Source organism: Oncorhynchus tshawytscha, unplaced genomic scaffold (assembly GCF_018296145.1).
Source record: "Oncorhynchus tshawytscha isolate Ot180627B unplaced genomic scaffold, Otsh_v2.0 Un_contig_1016_pilon_pilon, whole genome shotgun sequence".
Taxonomy (NCBI): Eukaryota; Metazoa; Chordata; class Actinopteri; order Salmoniformes; family Salmonidae; genus Oncorhynchus; species Oncorhynchus tshawytscha.
The window spans coordinates 515,127-535,360 of record NW_024609801.1 but is presented as its reverse complement, the minus strand read 5'-3'; the positions used below and the strand labels follow the sequence as shown (position 1 = coordinate 535,360).

General features: G+C 45.9%; 1 protein-coding gene across 1 annotated transcript in view; it reads right to left on the bottom strand.

Moving 5' to 3' along the window:
• Positions 1 to 1,250: 1,250 nt before the first annotated feature.
• Positions 1,251 to 20,234, bottom strand: part of LOC121845937 (zeta-sarcoglycan-like) — a gene marked incomplete at its 3' end in the record, with an annotated part of 222,863 nt that continues 203,879 nt past the window's right edge. The window contains exon 2 of the mRNA XM_042318323.1: positions 1,251 to 1,451. Within this exon, the coding sequence (XP_042174257.1) occupies positions 1,251 to 1,451 (201 nt within the window). The remainder of the gene's footprint in view (positions 1,452 to 20,234) is intronic.

Below are 20,234 nucleotides of genomic sequence, written 5' to 3'. Positions count from 1 at the left end.
ATGGCATCCTTGTCCTATATAGTGCACTACATTTACCATAGAGCTCTGGGCAAAAATAATACACAAATAGGGTGCCATTTTGGGCGCTGCCCTCAATTTCGGTACGCCCCGCTCTCTCCCCATCCAGGATTTCCATAGGCTCCATTTCACACGCCGGCCACTTTCACAGCTGGGTTTCTGTCAGAGTAAGAGAAGGCTGTTTACCTGTGCCTTGAGCCACGACGAATGGTCTATCTAAAGCCATTAACATATTCACATGAACAGGTCATTTGATCTGGCTTTTTGTCCCGCTAAGAGAGTCATCTACAGTCATGTTTAGCCACTAATGAACCATTGGGTTCCCCTTCCGCCTGATCACTGAATGTTTTTCAATTGACCCATCTATCAAGTGAGAAAACCCTTCCTCCGCAAGCCTCGTCACGTCTCCATGAGGACATGATATAGTTCCCTAGCAACATCCTTACTCAGTGAAGATACTCTATCTGCTCAGCATGATTTAGGTTGGAGCAGAAACCTGCATAAACACTTAGGCTACAATCGAGGCCTAATGTTGAGCAAACTGAGCATTTCCCGATGCTCTTATTGAAACCACTCTTAGATATCTTGTATGTTAACACATTGAGGTTTAAATGACATAAAAGTGACATAAACCTGACATAAACATGACATAAACATGACATAAACATGACATAGCTTGACAAGATCCCAAACAACAAGTGTGGGTACACATTCACATGCATTTCCCCTCTAGCCCTCTAGGGGCACTATGGTCACCTCACCGCGGTGAAGTTCATAACCTTCAAGAACCAGATGGTGAACTTTTCAACACTCGTATAGCATTGCGCGGGTCAAACCACCAGCCTTACAACAAGCTACCTCTCAGCACACAGTCACACTTCCCCTCCAGACCTCCAGGGGGCACTATGGGTAACTCACTGCGGTGAAGTTCATGACCTTCAAGAACCAGATGGTGAACTTTTCAACACTCGTATAGCATTGCGCGGGTCAAACCACCAGCCTTACAACAAGCTACCTCTCAGCACACAGTCACACTTCCCCTCCAGACCTCCAGGGGGCACTATGGGTAACTCACTGCGGTGAAGTTCATGACCTTCAAGAACCAGATGGTGAACTTTTCAACACTCGTATAGCATTGCGCGGGTCAAACCACCAGCCTTACAACAAGCTACCTCTCAGCACACAGTCACACTTCCCCTCCAGACCTCCAGGGGGCACTATGGGTAACTCACCACGGTGAAGTTCATGACCTTGAGGATCCAGATGGTGAGCGCCAGGTTGACGATCATGGTGACCAGGAGCAGGAGGATGAAGAAGTAGAGGCAGCGCTTCCTCCAGCCGTAGATACCCACCGGGTAGGCCTGGGCACCTTGGTGTACCCGCTGGCTCAGGGTGTTGGGCTGGGCCGCCAGGATGTACTGCTCCTGGGTCATCTGGAGGAGGAGGAGAGAACAGAAATAGGATTCAAACCCACAGTCTTCCAACTGATGAAGCACTCCTCTAACCTCTAGGCTGTCTGCTGCCCTCTGGAACTTCCAAAATGGAGATCAGGTGCAGTGAGAGGAGAGAGGGCAGAAATTGATGGGGGATGAGGGTAAAGACCGACAGAGGTGACAAAGAGATTAGGGATGTGAGGTTGGAGGTTAGCGGAGATGGGGGGAAGCAATGGAGTGGAAGGCGTGAGCAGGAAGAGGGAGACTGAGAGGTTAGTGAGGGGAGAGGGGATGAGAGAAAGGTTTAGGACCAATGGGACATAGAAAGAGAGAAAGGTTTAGGACCAATGGGACAGGGAAAGAGAGAAAGGGTTAGGACCAATGGGACAGGGAAAGAGAGAAAGGGTTAGGACCAATGGGACATAGAAAGAGAGAAAGGGTTAGGACCAATGGGACAGGGAAAGAGAGAAAGGGTTAGGACCAATGGGACAGGGAAAGAGAGAAAGGGTTAGGACCAATGGGACATAGAAAGAGAGAAAGGGTTAGGACCAATGGGACAGGGAAAGAGAGAAAGGGTTATGACCAATGGGACAGGGAAAGAGAGAAAGGTTTAGGACCAATGGGACAGGGAAAGAGAGAAAGGGTTAGGACCAATGGGACAGGGAAAGAGAGAAAGGTTTGGGACCAATGTGACAGGGAAAGAGAGAAAGGGTTAGGACCAATGGGACAGGGAAAGAGAGGATGGGAGGCAAGAAAGAGGGGTCAAGGTTAGAGAGAGAGGGAAGGAAAGGAGAGGAGATGGATGAAGTGAGACGGAAAGAGGAAGAAGGCGACAGAGGAAAGGAGGAAGAGAAGGTCAAAGAGAGGAGAGGAGGGATGGGGGAGGAGCAGAGGGAGATAGAAAGAATGGACAGATGACAGAGAGAGTGAGAGAAAGACAGAGAGAGATGCTATTTGGCCCTAAACAGAGAGTACACAGTGGCACTGTGACTGACCCAAACTTAAGGAAAGCTTTGACTATGTACAGACTCAGTGAGACTAGCCTTGCTATTGAGAAAGGCCACCGTAGGTAGACCTGGCTCTCAAGAGAAGACAGGTTTTGTGCACACTGCCAAAAAAATGAGGTGGAAACTGAGCTGCACTTCCTAACCTCCTGCCCAATGTATGACCATATTAGAGACACATATTTCCCTCAGATTACAGAGATCCACAAAGAATTCAAAAACAAATGCGATTTTGTTAAACTCTCATATCTACTGGGTGAAATACCACAGTGTGCCATCACAGCAGCAAGATTTGTGACCTGTTGCCGCAAGAAAAGGGCAACCAGTGAAGAACAAACACCATTGTAAATACAACCCATATTTATGTTTATTTATTTTCCCTTTTGTACATTAACCATTTGTACATCGTTACGACACTGTATATAGACATAATATGACATTTGTAATGTCTTTATTGTTTTGAAACTTCTGTGTGTAATGTTTACTGTTCATTTTTATTGTTTATTTCACTTTTGTATATTATCTACCTCACTTGCTTTGGCAATGTTAACACGTTTCCCATGCCAATAAAGCCCCATGAATTGAATTGAATTGAGCGAGAGACAGAGAGAGAGACAGAGAGAGAGAGAGAGAGAGAGAGAGAGAGAGAGACAGAGAGACAGAGAGAAAGAGAGACAGAGAGACAGAGAGAAAGAGAGAGAGACAGAGCGAGAGACAGAGCGAGAGAGAGAGAGACAGAGACAGAGCGAGAGACAGAGAGAGACAGAGAGAGAGAGAGAGAGAGAGAAGAGAGAGAAAGAGAGAGAAAGTGAGAGAAAGAGAGACAGAGAGAGAGAAAGAGAGAGAAAGAGAGAGAGACAGAGCGAAAGACAGAGCGAGAGACAGAGCGAGAGACGGAGAGAGAGAGAGAGAGAGAGAGAGACAGAGAGAGAGAGAGAGAGAAGAGAGACAGAGAGCGAGAGAGAGAGAGAGAGAGAGAGAGAGAGAGAGAGAGAGAGAGAAGAGAGAGAGAGAGAGAGAGAGAGAGAGAGAGAGAGAGACAGAGAGAGAGAGAGAGAGAGAAGAGAGAGAGAGAGAGAGAGAGAGAGAGAGAGAAAGAGAGACAGAGAGCAGTGGATAGAGCAGAGATAGAGACAGAGAGCAGTGGATAGAGCAGAGATAGAGACAGAGAGCAGTGGATAGAGCAGAGATAGAGACAGAGAGCAGTGGATAGAGCAGAGATAGAGACAGAGAGCAGTGGATAGAGCAGAGACAGAGACAGAGAGCAGTGGATAGAGCAGAGATAGAGATAGAGAGAGACAGAGAGCAGTGGATAGAGCAGAGATAGAGACAGAGAGCAGTGGATAGAGCAGAGATAGAGACAGAGAGCAGTGGATAGAGCAGAGAGAGACAGAGAGCAGTGGATAGAGCAGAGATAGAGACAGAGAGCAGTGGATAGAGCAGAGATAGAGACAGAGAGCAGTGGATAGAGCAGAGATAGAGACAGAGAGCAGTGGATAGAGCAGAGACAGAGACAGAGAGCAGTGGATAGAGCAGAGATAGAGACAGAGAGCAGTGGATAGAGCAGAGATAGAGACAGAGAGCAGTGGATAGAGCAGAGATAGAGACAGAGAGCAGTGGATAGAGCAGAGATAGAGACAGAGAGCAGTGGATAGAGCAGAGACAGAGACAGAGAGCAGTGGACAGAGAGCAGTGGATAGAGCAGAGATAGAGACAGAGAGCAGTGGATAGAGCAGAGATAGAGACAGAGAGCAGTGGATAGAGCAGAGATAGAGACAGAGAGCAGTGGATAGAGCAGAGACAGAGACAGAGAGCAGTGGATAGAGCAGAGATAGAGACAGAGAGCAGTGGATAGAGCAGAGATAGAGACAGAGAGCAGTGGATAGAGCAGAGATAGAGACAGAGAGCAGTGGATAGAGCAGAGATAGAGACAGAGAGCAGTGGATAGAGCAGAGATAGAGACAGAGAGCAGTGGATAGAGCAGAGAGAGAGCAGACAGGTGGTGTGGAAGGAAGGAAGAAAGCGAGGGAGGGAGGAAGGCAAGATGAGAACGGAGAAAGAGAGTGCGAAGGAGAGCGGGAGAGTGAAGATAAGAAAGACAGGGAGAAAACCCATTCGTTCTACTGCTTGAAGAGCTGAGGATAGGAAAGATACCACTCTGCCAGGCCTCTGGTATCTCCCTGTAGATCTCTAGTCTATATTGCTGGGCTCTGCCTGGATTCTCACTAAAGTCGAACCGGGAACTATAGAATCCATTCGACACATCAGCGAATGCCCATTACTCACAAGCCCATAGAAAATGACACGGTGACGTATTGAATTAGCAATAGTGTTCTGCTGTTGGAGATTGCAGACATTCTCACTGGCATTTTCACTGCTTGCCCAACTTGATTGTTTGTGTAAACAGCATGACTGTATTCTACCATTCAGAATGCTGTGTTAGAAGTCCAAAATGTCACCGCTATTTCCTTTTAGTGCCTATGGGCCTTGGTCTAAAGTAGTGCACTAAAGAGGGAATAGGGTTCTATTTGGGACGGAGACGTTGCCTGGGCTGAACAGGTCAGAGCTGCTTCATAGCCCCGGGACTTCATGTGGCTATAAATATCTAATGAGCAACGCATTAGAAGTGAAGAAACATTACTTCTCATTCCCACCACCTCCTCCCTCAATCTGTCTCTCTCTCTATTTCCTCTCACTGTTTGTTGCCACATATGTTCCTTTTCTCATTTCTCGTCCTTTTTCTGAACGTCCCTAAATGTGACCGCATCTCTCCTCTCCCTCTCTTTCCTGCTCTCCCTCTTTACCTCACTCCTCTCTCTATCCATCTCTCCTCTCCCTCTCTTTCCTGCTCTCCCTCTTTACCTCACTCCTCTCTCTATCCATCTCTCCTCTCCCTCTCTTTCCTGCTCTCCCTCTTTACCTCACCATCCTCTCTCTATCCATCTCTCCTCTCCCCATCTCTTTCCTGCTTTCCTGCCTCCCTCTTTACCTCACTCCTCTCTCTATCCATCTCTCCTCTCCCTCTCTTTCCTGCTCTTTTTACCTGCTCTCCCCATCTTCCTCTCCTCTCTTTCCTCTCTCTTTCCATCTCTCTATCTCTCCCTCTCTTTCCTGCTCTCCCTCTTTACCTCACTCCTCTCTCTCTCTCCATCTCTCCTCTCCCTCTCTTTCCTGCTCTCCCTCTTTACCTCACTCCTCTCTCTATCCATCTCTCCTCTCCCTCTCTTTCCTGCTCTCCCTCTTTACCTCACTCCTCTCTCTATCCATCTCTCCTCTCCCTCTCTTTCCTGCTCTCCCTCTTTACCTCACTCCTCTCTCTATCCATCTCTCCTCTCCCTCTCTTTCCTGCTCTCCCTCTTTACCTCACTCCTCTCTCTATCCATCTCTCCTCTCCCTCTCTTTCCTGCTCTCCCTCTCTTTCCTGATCTCCCTCTTTACCTCACTCCTCTCTCTATCCATCTCTCCTCTCCCTCTCTTTCCTGATCTCCCTCTTTACCTCACTCCTCTCTCTATCCGTCTTTCCCTGTCCTTCTCTCTTTCTCTCTATTAATTTCTCTCTCTTTTCCCTCTTAGCCTCTCATTCCTTTCCCATCCACCTCTCTAGCTCTCTCTCCATTTCTCCATCTCCCTGTTACGCTCTCTATCACACTATCCATCTTTTACACCTCTCTCTCTCCATCCATTTCTCCATCCCCCTCTCCCTCTACGCTACCTGTATGCCTCTCAACCCCTCCACCACCAACCCCATGTAGTCTCAATACATTTCTCAAATTGAACTGACAAGGAGTGATCCATCACGCCCGGGTCTCCCCGCCTGAGGCTTTCCAACGGAGCCGCAACGTGACTTTATTAACGCCTTAACAGCCAAACGCTTCTGCTGTCGCGGCAACCCAGGCGCCGCCGCAATCCAATCAGCCCGATAACGTCCTGTGCTGCATCACCACATCTTAGCAACCATTCAAGACGGGAAGGCTTTAGAGAGGAAAGTAGGGGGGAAAGAAATGGGAAAACTCACAGAGAGTGAGGTTGGTTGTTTGTTTTGAGGGGGTGGTGGAGGGGTAATTTCCCAGAATTCCCTGGGTAGAGCTATATGGAGGGAAAGGGATGGAAAGGAAAAGGGAAGAGATGGAGGAAAGGCTCAGCTGGAAACCATTGATGTGGGAGGGAGAGGTCTGGGTTAAAGGCACACAGATGACTCATAGAGAGACTAATGTTCAGGGTAATGATACTACATCGTCAGTCAGATACCTGCAGGAGGCGTGTGTGTGTGTACCTGCCTGCCTGCGTTCATGTGTGTGTGTGTGTACCTGCCTGCCTGCGTTCATGTGTGTGTGTGTGTGTGTACCTGCCTGCCTGCGTTCATGTGTGTATGTGTGTGTGTACCTGCCTGCCTGCGTTCATGTGTGTGTGTGTGTGTGTGTGTACCTGCCTGCCTGCGTTCATGTGTGTGTGTGTGTGTACCTGCCTGCCTGCGTTCATGTGTGTGTGTGTGTGTGTGTGTGTGTGTGTGTGTGTGTGTGTGTGTGTGCGTGTGTGTGTGTGTGTGTGTGTAATGACTCATGCCTCAGTCAGAGAGGAGTAGTGAAAGCATCAAGGGACAGGAAGTGATCCAGCCAGCCAAGATGTAATGCTATTTTCTCTTCCTGCAGATTGCCCTATTGAATCCCATTCCCCAAATGGAAACCCATCTCCTCTGATACAATGACTCAGAGTACAGGTGATTGAAGGTGTGTAAGAAAACACTTGATGCATCCCAAATAGCACCCTATTCCCTACATGGTGCACTTTAAAGGGAATACAGTGCCATTTGGGACACCGACACAGCTCATCAGAGAACTGGGAGGGAGATAATGGTGTTGGGAGGGGCAAGTGACTTTTCCTTGTTAAAGACAGGAAAGGAGGACGGAGAAGAGAAAGTTTTGACTAGCTTGTATATGTGGTTGTTTTATCTACCTTAGTTGAATGCACTGACTGTAAGTCGCTCTGGATTAGAGCGTCTGCTAAATTACCAAACTGTCAATGTACCTGTTAAAGACGCAGTCCGGGATCTGAAGCTCAACAAATTCGTAAAAAAATATAATTTGATTCGTAACATATCATACGAATTGCAAAACATTATTATTTGACAGTTCTTTGCAGGACGTAACATATATTTGGATGACGTAGTACACATTTGGATGACGTAGTACACATTTGGATGACGTAGTACACATTTGGATGACGTAGTACACATTTGGATGACGTAGTACACATTTGGATGACGTAGTACACATTTGGATGACGTAGTACAAAATTGCATGACGTAGTACACATTTGGATGACGTAGTACACATTTGGATGACGTAGTACACATTTGGATGACGTAGTACAAAATTGCACATTTTTGGATGACGTAGTACACATTTGGATGACGTAGTACACATTTGGATGACGTAGTACACATTTGGATGACGTAGTACACATTTGGATGACGTAGTACAAAATTGCATGACGTAGTACACATTTGGATGGCGTAGTACACATTTGGATGACGTAGTACACATTTGGATGACGTAGTACACATTTGGATGACGTAGTACACATTTGGATGACGTAGTACACATTTGGATGACGTAGTACACATTTGGATGACGTAGTACACATTTGGATGACGTAGTACACATTTGGATGACGTAGTACACATTTGGATGACGTAGTACACATTTGGATGACGTAGTACACATTTGGATGACGTAGTACAAAATTGCATGACGTAGTACACATTTGGATGACGTAGTACACATTTGGATGACGTAGTACACATTTGGATGACGTAGTACACATTTGGATGACGTAGTACACATTTGGATGACGTAGTACACATTTGGATGACGTAGTACACATTTGGATGACGTAGTACACATTTGGATGACGTAGTACACATTTGGATGACGTAGTACACATTTGGATGACGTAGTACACATTTGGATGACGTAGTACACATTTGGATGACGTAGTACACAATTGCATGATGTAGTACACAGAAAGCGGGGACCCGTTTTGGACTGAGGCTTTCAAAACTACCGGCTGGAATAATACAAATGTTCTGGAGCGTTACTTTAAAAACTGACAAAGGGATGACCAATTTTGTTCTTTGAAAGATTGTCGTCTTTCGTATCATGTACGACCTGCCTAGCAGACATCGGGTTGTATGGTCCAGAGGAAAAGTCATATGTTAACTTCCCTGACTAGCGCACTCGTCCTGTCACACCAGACATGTCAATTATGTAACATGTTTCCTCAATCGATACGGCTTTCAACCTGCTTCCATTTCACGCAATGACATTCGGCAGAGTTTGAGCACACACGGTAAGTCACATTAAACAAATCAATACATCTTTTAAAAGGTCACAGCAGTTGCTGCTGTAACTCAACTTACGGTAGAGAGGCAGACAGTGCAGATTTGTGGCTAATTAAACTTTGCCGTCACAAGAGTGGGTGTGCGTGTTTGTGTGCGCGCTTGCGTGTGTGTGTGCAAAAGGTACACATGTAGGATCTTAATTTGATCAAACTGTTGTCGAAGGAAATACAGTAGTGTGTTTGAGTTTAAAAAGACGTCTAAAGTTTGTAATTTCCACTTTAAAATGTCCGACTTAGGGCCTCCCGAGTGACACAGCGATCTAAAGCACTGCATCCCCAATGGGCAGGTGCAGAAAAGGGGGGTTTGGCGGAACATGTTTCGGAGGACACATGTCTGACCTTCGCCTCTCCCGAGCCCGTTGGGGAGTTGCAGCGATGACACAAAATCAAAATTGGATCGCAATTGGATATCACGAAAAAGGGGGTAAAGTATATAGGAAAAATAAATAAATCCTCAAACCAAATCACTTCAGCATCTGTTATCTGACTGTAAAGAAGCAGTGTCTCCTTCCCAAGTTTCCCTGATGAACCTCCCCTGTGGTAGGTTTCTAAGTGTGTACTGTACTGTCCTATGTAATCACTGTCATTTTCATATCCAATTAACACCTCAAACAAGGTCTAAGGCAGGAGGAAGTTGGCCAGGGAAACTTGGGAAGGAGGACACTGCTTCTTTACAGTCAGATAACGGATGCTGAAGAGAATTGGTTTGATGATTTTAAAAGGAGGGAGACAGAACTGGTTGTCGAGGAAAGTAGACTACGTCTCACTGTGAGTAAGTGTGTGTTTGTGAGAAGCTTCTAAATAATAACGCAGCTGCTATGTGTGTGTGTGTGTGTGTGTGTGTGTGTGTGTGTGTGTGTGTGTGTGTGTGTGTGTGTGTGTGTGTGTGTGTGTGTGTGTTAATGTCCATGAATTATAAGGCAAACAATAATTCACAGTTCCTGTTGCTGCAGGATTATTTACCTGCTGTGAGAAACGGTTAAATTTAAGACCAGATACTATTGACAACTTCTCACTTTTTCTCTCCCTGCCTCCCGTCCATCCCCTCCCCCGCCCCCTCGCTCCACATCAGATGTTTGAGAAAATCAAACCTCCTAGGCTGAAGTAGCCCTGCACAGGCTATCATCAAACAAACTCACTTCAGCATCTGTTATCTGACTGTAAAGAAGCAGTGTCTCCTTCCCAAGTTTCCCTGATGAACCTCCCCTGTGGTAGGTTTCTAAGTGTGTACTGTACTGTCCTATGTAATCACTGTCATTTTCATATCCAATTAATGCCTTAAACAAGGTTTAAGGCAGTTGGTAGTTGGCCAGGGAAACTGTTACATCTGCGCCTGCCACGCCCTCTACTGCTCATCCTGTGTCTCCCTAACCTGCCGCCACTCCCACAGTGCTCTCTCCCTTTTCCTCTTTGTGTGTGTGTGTGTGTGTGTGTGTGTGTGTGTGTGTGTGTGTGTGTGTGTGTGTGTGTGTGTGTGTATGTGAGATTGTGAGATTGTATGGGCGGACACAGGTATGCTGGAGGCGGAGCAGATCCCCACCAGCTGCAACCTGTTCCATAATCAAGACCTCTACAAACACTCAGCCTTGCCACTTCCACGCTGCCAGATTGTAATCTTTGCTCAGTCAGTCTCCATTTTTGTAGCTGTTACTTCCTGCTTAGATCCTGTTTTCGTGTTGTGTCCGTTTTCCTGTGCTTGACGCTGTTTTCCTCTTCTGCTCTGACTCTGGTCCGTGTCTCCAGTTCCACGTCTCGTCAGTCATGCTACACTGTCCTGGACCCCCCCACTCCACTGCATCCTTGGATTCCTCTCAGGACCTGCTTACCCAGTCCCAACTCCCCCAGCCCCAGCCTCCGCACCTGGTTTCCTGCAACCCGCCCGAGCTTCCCCTGACCTGCACTCCATCTTCCCCCTGTGTTTCAATAAATACCTTGGTTACCTCATCCCAGTCTCCTCATCTGAGTCTGCTCTTGGGTTCACCTGCTCCGGAGCGGAGCATTGTGACAGAAACTTGGGAAGGAGGACACCGATTCCTTTCAGTCAGATAACGGATACTGAAGAGAATTGGTTTGATGATTTTAAAAGGAGGGAGACAGAACTGGTTGTCGAGGAAAGTAGGCTACGTCTCACTGTGAGTAAGTGTGTGTTTGTGAGAAGCTTATAAATAATCATGTAGCTGCTGTGTGTGTGTGTGTGTGTGTGTGTGTGTGTGTGTGTGTGTGTGTGTGTGTGTGTGTGTGTGTGTGTGTGTGTGTGTGTGTGTGTGTGTGTGTGTGTGTGTGGAGCACGGGGAGAAGATGTAATACAATGTGTTTGCCTGAATCCTCGTGGCCCCGTGAAACTGATAAACAGCCATGATTCTAGACTCATTATCTGAGAATTTTTCACGACTGAGTACTGCACAGTTAAGGATTACATGACTCAATGCTCACCAGGCTCACATTCTCCATGTCTTTAACAGTGTGAGTAACAGCTGTGTGTGTGTGTTTGTTTTCTGTCACACATGATATCACACCAGATTGTAATCATGGAACTATTACACACCATACAAGCTATAAAAACAGACATTACTGCAGGGCAGGAGAGGGAAATATTTTGGTGTCTGAGATCACAAAACATTGAGAAATTGACCATTTTAGGCCCTTTTAAGACCTACACATCTCCTGCAATTATTATTATTTTTTTACCTTTATTTAACTAGGCAAGTCAGTTAACCTCTACAGGATCGGTAGTCTTGATACAACATTTTGAACAGATATGCAATGGTTCATTGGATCATCCTAAAACGTTGCATATAAACTGCTGCCATCTAGAGGCCAAAATCTAAATAGCGTCTGTGCTGGAATAATACTTTATGACCTTTCTCTTGCATTTCAAAGATGATGGTACAAAAAATAATTTTTGTTTCTTTGTATTATCTTTTACCAGATCTAATGTGTTATATTCTCCCACATTAATTTCACATTTCAACAAACTTCAAAGAGTTTCCTTTCAAATGGTATTAAGAATATGCATATCCTTGCTTCAGGTCCGGAACTACAAGCAGTTAGATTTGGGTATGTCATTTTTGGTGAAAATTGTAAAAAATAAATAAAAAGGGTCCAATCCTTTAAGAAAAAAATCTTATTTACAATGACGGTCTACACCAGCCAAACCCAGACGATGCTGAGCCAATTGTGCACCACCCTATGGGACTCACAATCACAGCCACTTGTGATACAGCCTGGATTCGAACCAGGCTGGTATCACTGTAGTCTGTAGTGACACCTCAAGCACTGAGATGCAGTGCCTAAGACCTCTGCGCCACTCGGGAACCCACTGCAAGACCTTACGATCCGTATATTGTACATGATAAACAACATCTTGGTGTTATTAAACTCCATAGTGTGCTCTAACGTCTAGAATATGTCTCTGAAATACAAATGTTCACAATCATTTATTGAACATGTAAATATTCATATGAATATCTCAAAACCACCCTTTTTCATTGTGTTCATTTTAAGACATATTGTTTGGAACAATAAACTCTACAAGTACATCCCATTTCCAGAGTTCTGATCAATGTTATGAGCACCACCAACGCAGTGAATGGATTCAAACTCCTGCTGCTCGTCAGTTGCTGAATATCAATGTCTATGTACACAGTAAAATGGGTCATGTCATTAAAAGTACCAGAGAACCACCCTGGAAGTTTGATGTGTTTCAAGAGTATTTTGTTCCAAACCATGTCTTAAAATAAGATATCAAAATGGGTAAATATTCCTATTTATATTATTGAATAAATGAATGTGTAAGTCAGAGTCTGGACATATTCCATCAGTTAGATCACATTATAAAGAGTATGATGACACCATGATGATGTCTGTATCTGGAACGGTTCACAGGTCATAAGGTCTTACAGGAGACATGTCTAGGTCTAACAAGGGCCTAAAGTGGCTACTTTCATCATGATTTTCAAAAAATATATGTTTTGTGATACAAATGTAAAAAGCATGTTAAACATTCTTTCAGCCAATGAAGTTTCTATGTGAGAATTCCCAGAACAATCTGAGATGCCAGAAATATTTCCCCCTGGGCTGGCGTGGATTAACCCTGCAGTGGACAGTCCTTTACTTCTGATAAAGACTTACAACACTACACACAACACATATTTGTATTCATTTCTACTGCATTTAACACTTGTCCAAAGCGACTTACAGTAATGTGTCCATACATTAGATACAGTGGTGGCCACAGCCAGGAATCAAAACCATAATTCTGGCATTGCATGTCACAGTCTTCCAACTGAGCCATACAGGACCTCACTGAGCCACTCCTAGATAAACATCCCTTTGTTGTGTGTGTGTGTGTGTGTGTGTGTGTGTGTGTGTGTGTGTGTGTGTGTGTGTGTGCACTTTTGTGTGTGTGGTGGTGTGTGTGTGTGTGTCCGGTCCGGTGGTTTTGACCTGCCAGCCTATCTCCCTGTGCGGTCAACCGCCCAGTAATCCTTCAGATTTAGTGCGGCCAGCCGAGCTCCAGTGTTTGTCGTGAACACACAGAAACACACAGCGAGAGATGATGTTAAAGTACAGCACCTAAACCCATACAGTATCTAGGGCCCCTGGGTACCTTGTTTTGCAGAACTACACACTGGAATCTGACAGAGGGTCAAACTAATAACCCAAGCTTGCAAACTTGGTCTGTGTTCCAAATGGCACCCTATTCCCTGTGTAGTCCACAAGTAGTGCACTATATAGGGCATAGGGTGGCATTTGGGACAAGAGGTTTCCCCCCTCTAGTTTGTCAGAAAAGTAGTGGACCCTTAACCCAGTGGGCCCTATACCCTATTACTTATACCCTGCTACCTGCCTGTGTACGGCCAAGACCACTTTAATGTTTACAGTATTTTGAAAATGTTTCTTGATAGGTTCTCATGTGCGGCAAAGACCACATTTAACTTCACAAATTCCTTGTATAATTATTTGATGTTTTATGAATCTTAAAAATGATGTCTAGTGCTTCTCTGGGTATTTTTTTGCGTAATTTATTTCCTTATTGCCTGTCTGTGTTCGTTGGGGAGGTATCCTGTTGTTTTATGTTCTCTACCTGGGATTGGTAGGTAGTTAATTACAGACGTAGGATATTCATTTGATCACCCTGTTGCAGGAGAACTTGCCCTCAATGCAGGAAATGTAAAACATGTACAGTAGTTGAGGTTTAAAAAGGCTTCTGAAGTTTGTAATTTCCACTTTGAAATTTCAGACTTGATTTTCCCTTACGAAAAAAGTTATCAACCCCTACAAAAAAGTATATTAATTATAATCCACAAAATAATTCATATTTACTGTGGTATGTGGTTTCAGGGTAGTGGACAGATGGTGTAGGTAGTGGTTTCGGAGCTGATAGGCAGGTATCCTGTTGTTTTAAACTATCTACCTGGGGATGGTAGTTAATTAGTATAATGTTTAAGACCTGATGGGAGTCAAGGAGATCGGGTACAAGACAGATTAGTGACAGGCTCAATTAGAGAACACCCGATAGGATGTCAGGCCAGTCAGCCTAGCAGCATCCTGAAACCTGATTGACCAGGGGCGGACTGGGGCCAGAAATCAGCCCTGGCATTTTCTAGCACACCGGACTATTTCTATACTAGCCACATAAGGATCTTTCTGGGCAAAAAAAAATATTTTCGGATGACCCACTGGCCTAAAAATGTTTGCCAACTGCACCAGTCAATAAAAGCGTACCAGTCATCTAAGTCCACTACCTACACCATCTGTCCACTACCTACACCATCTAAGTCCACTACCTACACCCTCTAAGACCACTACCTACACCATCTGTCCACTACCTACACCATCTAAGTCCACTAACCTACACCATCTGTCCACTACCTACACCATCTAAGTCCACTACCTACACCCTCTAAGACCACTACCTACACCCTCTAAGACCACTACCTACACCCTCTAAGACCACTACCTACACCATCTAAGTCCACTACCTACACCATCTGTCCACTACCTACACCATCCAAGTCCACTACCTACACCATCTGTCCACTACCTACACCACCCAAGTCCACTACATACACCATCTAAGACCACTACCTACATAATCTTAGTCAAATACCTACACCATCTAAGACCACTACCTACACCATCTGTCCACTACCTACACCATCTAAGACCACTACCTACACCATCTGTCCACTACCTACACCATCTGTCCACTACCTACACCATCTAAGACCACTACCTACACCACATCTGTCCACTACCTACACCATCTAAGACCACTACCTACACCATCTGTCCACTACCTACACCATCTAAGACCACTACCTACATCATCTAAGACCACTACCTACACCATCTGTCCACTACCTACATAATCTTAGTCCACTACCTACACCATCTAAGTCCACTACCTACACCATCTAAGTCCACTACCTACACCATCTAAGACCACTACCTACACCATCTAAGTCCACTACCTACACCATCTAAGACCACTACCTACACCATCTAAGACCACTACCTACACCATCTAAGACCACTACCTACATAATCTTAGTCCACTACCTACACCATCTAAGACCACTACCTACATCATCTAAGACCACTACCTACACCATCTAAGACCACTACCTACATAATCTTAGTCCACTACCTACACCATCTAAGTCCACTACCTACACCATCTAAGACCACTACCTACATAATCTTAGTCCACTACCTTCACCATCTGTCCACTACCTACACCATCTGTCCACTACCTTCACCATCTGTCCACTACCTACACCATCTGTCCACTACCTACACCATCTAAGACCACTACCTACACCATCTAAGTCCACTACCTACACCATCTGTCCACTACCTTCACCATCTGTCCACTACCTACACCATCTAAGTCCACTACCTACACCATCTGTCCACTACCTACACCATCTGTCCACTACCTACACCATCTAAGACCACTACCTACATCATCTAAGACCACTACCTACACCATCTGTCCACTACCTACATAATCTTAGTCCACTACCTACACCATCTAAGTCCACTACCTACACCATCTAAGACCACTACCTACACCATCTAAGTCCACTACCTACACCATCTAAGACCACTACCTACACCATCTAAGACCACTACCTACACCATCTAAGACCACTACCTACATAATCTAAGTCCACTACCTCTTACACCATCTAAGACCACTACCTACATCAAGACCTAAGACCACTACCTACACCATCTAAGACCACTACCTACATAATCTTAGTCCACTACCTTCACCATCTGTCCACTACCTACACCATCTGTCCACTACCTTCACCATCTGTCCACTACCTACACCATCTGTCCACTACCTACACCATCTAAGACCACTACCTACACCATCTAAGTCCACTACCTACACCATCTGTCCACTACCTTCACCATCTGACCACTACCTACACCATCTAAGTCCACTACCTACACCATCTAAGTCCACTACCTACACCATCTAAGTCCACTACCTACACCATCTAAGACCACTACCTACACCATCTAAGACCACTACCTACACCATCTAAGTCCACTACCTACACCATCTAAGTCCACTACCTACACCATCTAAGACCACTACCTACACCATCTGTCCACTACCTACAACAACACATCCCTCCGTCACGTCCCTCAAACCCAACGGACCAACTCTGCCGGACCAGCAGAGCAGGTGTGTGTGTGGACCTAGTCCAGCCTCTCTTCTGTCCTCTCCATTCTGGCCTTCTCCTAGGAGCTCATGTTGTGACTACAGATGCTCACAGCCCTCTTCACAACTCTCTCTCCCCTCTATTCGGTTTACTGGCAGATCACCTTCTGCTGACAAAGTCCTCCTCTCCTCTCCTCTCCTCTCCTCTCCTCTCCTCTCCTCTCCTCTCCTCTCCTCTCCTCTCCTCTCCTCTCCTCTCCTCTCCTCTCCTCTCCTCTCCTCTCCTCTCCTCCTCTCCTCCCTCTCCTCTCCTCTCCTCTCCTCTCCTCTCCTCTCCTCTCCTCTCCTCTCCTCTCCTCTCTGCCACCACGCTGTCTGTCTGGCATCACCACTTCACTGTTGCTTGTTGTTATGTAGGAGTCTCTGTCTCTGGACAGAAAGAGGAGGATGGAAACGCATAAATTCAGTGTTTGCATCCAAAATGTCAGCCTATTCCATGTATAGTGCACTACTTTTGACTGGAGTGCTGTTAAATGCAGTTCTGGAGGCACACACTCTTTTCCTTTCAAACCCATGAAGGAGAGTGATGAAGTTTAGATTTTGGGAGAAATACGAGAATATTGGGGTGCAATCCTCACCTTATTTATGCCAACAAGCGCTAGCATTGTTCCTCACAACATCCCTCCCTGGTGAGGCCTCCCCCTACAGGCCAGATAACAACATTACAGGCTGCCTGTAGGCATTTTACTGTACTCTGTGTGGCTGTGTGCTAATGAAGCCAACATGGGAAGCGGTGACTAGGAACAGCTTTACTCCAGCGTGGCTCCATGCCTGTACATAGGTTTATTTATATACCAACAGGTCAGGGATCAGTCTAAAGAAGTGCAGGAGGGAGTGAGAGGAGAGAAAGGTCATATTAACTGGAGAAGGTAAGACATTTGTGATTGAGGGAAGGATGAGAAAACACAGCATTCTTCTTTGTCACACTTTGTCATGAGATGACGTTGAATCGGCAGCACATGGGGCTTAGTGTGTGTGTCTGTGTGTGTGTGTGTCAGAGAGGTGATGGAAGGTGATGGAAGTGTGTGTGTGTATGTGTGTGTGTGTGTGTGTGTGTGTGTGTGTGTGTGTGTGTGTGTGTGTGTGTGTGTGTGTGTGTGTGTGTGTGTGTGTGTGTGTGTGTGTGTGTAAATCTCTCATGGTGACAGAATCAGAACACCAGCTTTATGATGTTGCTCAGTGAGCTCTGATCTCTCTCTCTCTCTCTCTACTTCTCTTTTCATCCCAACTACCACCATTTCTCCCTCTCCCCTTCCCTCTCTCTTCCCCTCCCTGTCTTCCTCTCTCCCTCCCTGTGTTTTGTGTGTTTTATCCGTGCCTGCGTCACAAATGTCCCCCTAATTCCTATATAGTGCACTACTTTTGACCAGGGCCCATAGGGAATAGGCTGTTATACAGGGGATAGGGTGCCATGTAGGATTTATTCCATGGTGCAGTCTCTGACCACTCACTAACCCTCACTGATAGAGCTGTGTGTGTGTGTGTGTGTGTGTGTGTGTGTGTGTGTGTGTGTGTGTGTGTGTGTGTGTGTGTGTGTGTGTGTGTGTGTGTGTGTGTGTGTGTGTGTGTGTGTGTGTGTGTGTGTGTGTGTGTTAGATTTACACCCCACATGTCCCTTTATGCACTCTCATCTATCAGAGTGCCTGATGAATTTCTACACACTGAGAAGGAGGAGAGAGAGAGAGAGTCTCTCTCTAAACATATCCAATCTCTGTCACAATCAGCCCTGCCAAACCACTAGCTCATCACGTTCTCCCTCCATTTCCAACCAGCATTACCAGCTTCACTCCTCAGAACACCTCTTTTCTCCCTAATCTGTCAGTTTCTTTTCTACAAGACGCATGCTAAGTGATCATTCAAAAGTCTGCTCACGTGTGCACTGGTGACCGATGGACCCTGCCGCCTTATCGACCGGCACAGGATTTAGCTCTGTGTGTGTCAGAGAGAGAGAGAGAGAGAGAGAGAGAGAGAGAGAGATAGAGAGAGAAAGAATGTTTTTGAGAAAGTCTGTCTGTGTGTTTGTGTGTGTGTGTGTGTGTGTGTGTAAACCAGGGATTAGCTGACCTTATGTCAGTGTAATTGCCCCCTGCTGAAGGTATGACGCTGATTGTGGGACAGTTATTCTCTCTTTATGTCCCTTTAGCAGAGAATCAATGTGGAGGCCCTTACCTTTCTCCTTCTCCACTACAATTGATGGGCTTTAATCAACGCCCTTTGTGTTCCGTTGTAGTAGTTTGTGTGTGTGCTTGCGTGCATGCATGTGTGTGCGCACTTGATTGTGTGCAATGTCAGAGATGCCAGAAGCATGATTCATTCGATGTCACAATCCCCCTACCCACACACACACACACACACAACCAACCGTAGCTTTGCTCTAACAATCTCAAAATAGATAGTGTCTAGTGTAGCAGTAACTAGATGGTAGGAAGGCAGCAGCTCAGGGCTAGGTTAGCTGCAGACATCTGCCTAGCGGGTCCCTCTCCCTCCACTCCCAGATATATGTCTATGGGGATTCATTTTGAAATGGCAGTGGGGCTGTTTAGGTGCAAATCCCATATCAGGGTACCTGGGTTTCATAACTCAAACCTCCAGGGAGGCTTTCTACACACACACACACACACACACACACACACACAGACCGCCTAGCACCCATACCCCAAGGCCACCGCTAACGCAACCATGCCAGCAAAAGCATTTACCTTTCAGTTATTTGCATAATTGATTTGCTTGCTGTAGACCTTGATGCGGGGCGAGTTACAACCTACCACCCTAACCCCATTGAAAGTGGATGGGAACTAAATATGTGTGTGTGTGTGTGTGTGTGTGTGTGTGTGTGTGTGTGTGTGTGTGTGTGTGTGTGTGTGTGTGTGTGTGTGTGTGTGTGCACGTGTGTGTGTTAGTGTGTATGCATGTGATTGTGCTTGTGTGTGTGATGGGAACTCTGTGTCCTGGTCACACTGCTAGGTAGCCATCTCACTCAAGGGCATCCCAGTCACAATGGCTCTTATAGGTTTACTACAGCCGGCCCTGAGTTACGGCTACTGTGTACATTACAGTGGTGGTGGTGCAGATAGGGCTGTCACAGCAGGGACACAGCACATCAACTACCATGTACAGGATGTCAGTAGTGTTAGCATATGTTAGCAACTGCATATTTCTGTTGAATGCATTCAGTTATTCAACTGACTAGGCTTCCCCTTTCCCTTCCCTTTCCCTGAATAGGGCCAATGGTTTATTTTCTGGTCTTTCCCAAACCTTAACCCGTATCTAAACTTAACTGTTGATGTTTATCCCCCTCCTGGACAAACGTTGAATACTGAAGTCAAACCGGCAGATTTTTGTTGCACACACACTACAGACAACTGAAACACACAACGCAATGCGAACGCACACACACAAACAACACAAACACACAACGCAAACACACACAAGGGTCTACCAAAAGTACTCATCATGCACCAGGTTCCCAACATCGCTTCCCTCCCTGCCCGGCGACCGTTGCCACGGCTACAGCAGAGATATGATCTATTTAATAATTACCCTCACGTTTGATCCGCTCGTTAAAGGACAACACTAATGAAGGAATACAAGATGCGAGGGGCGACAGGGAGACGATGCAAATTACCCTTCACCCCT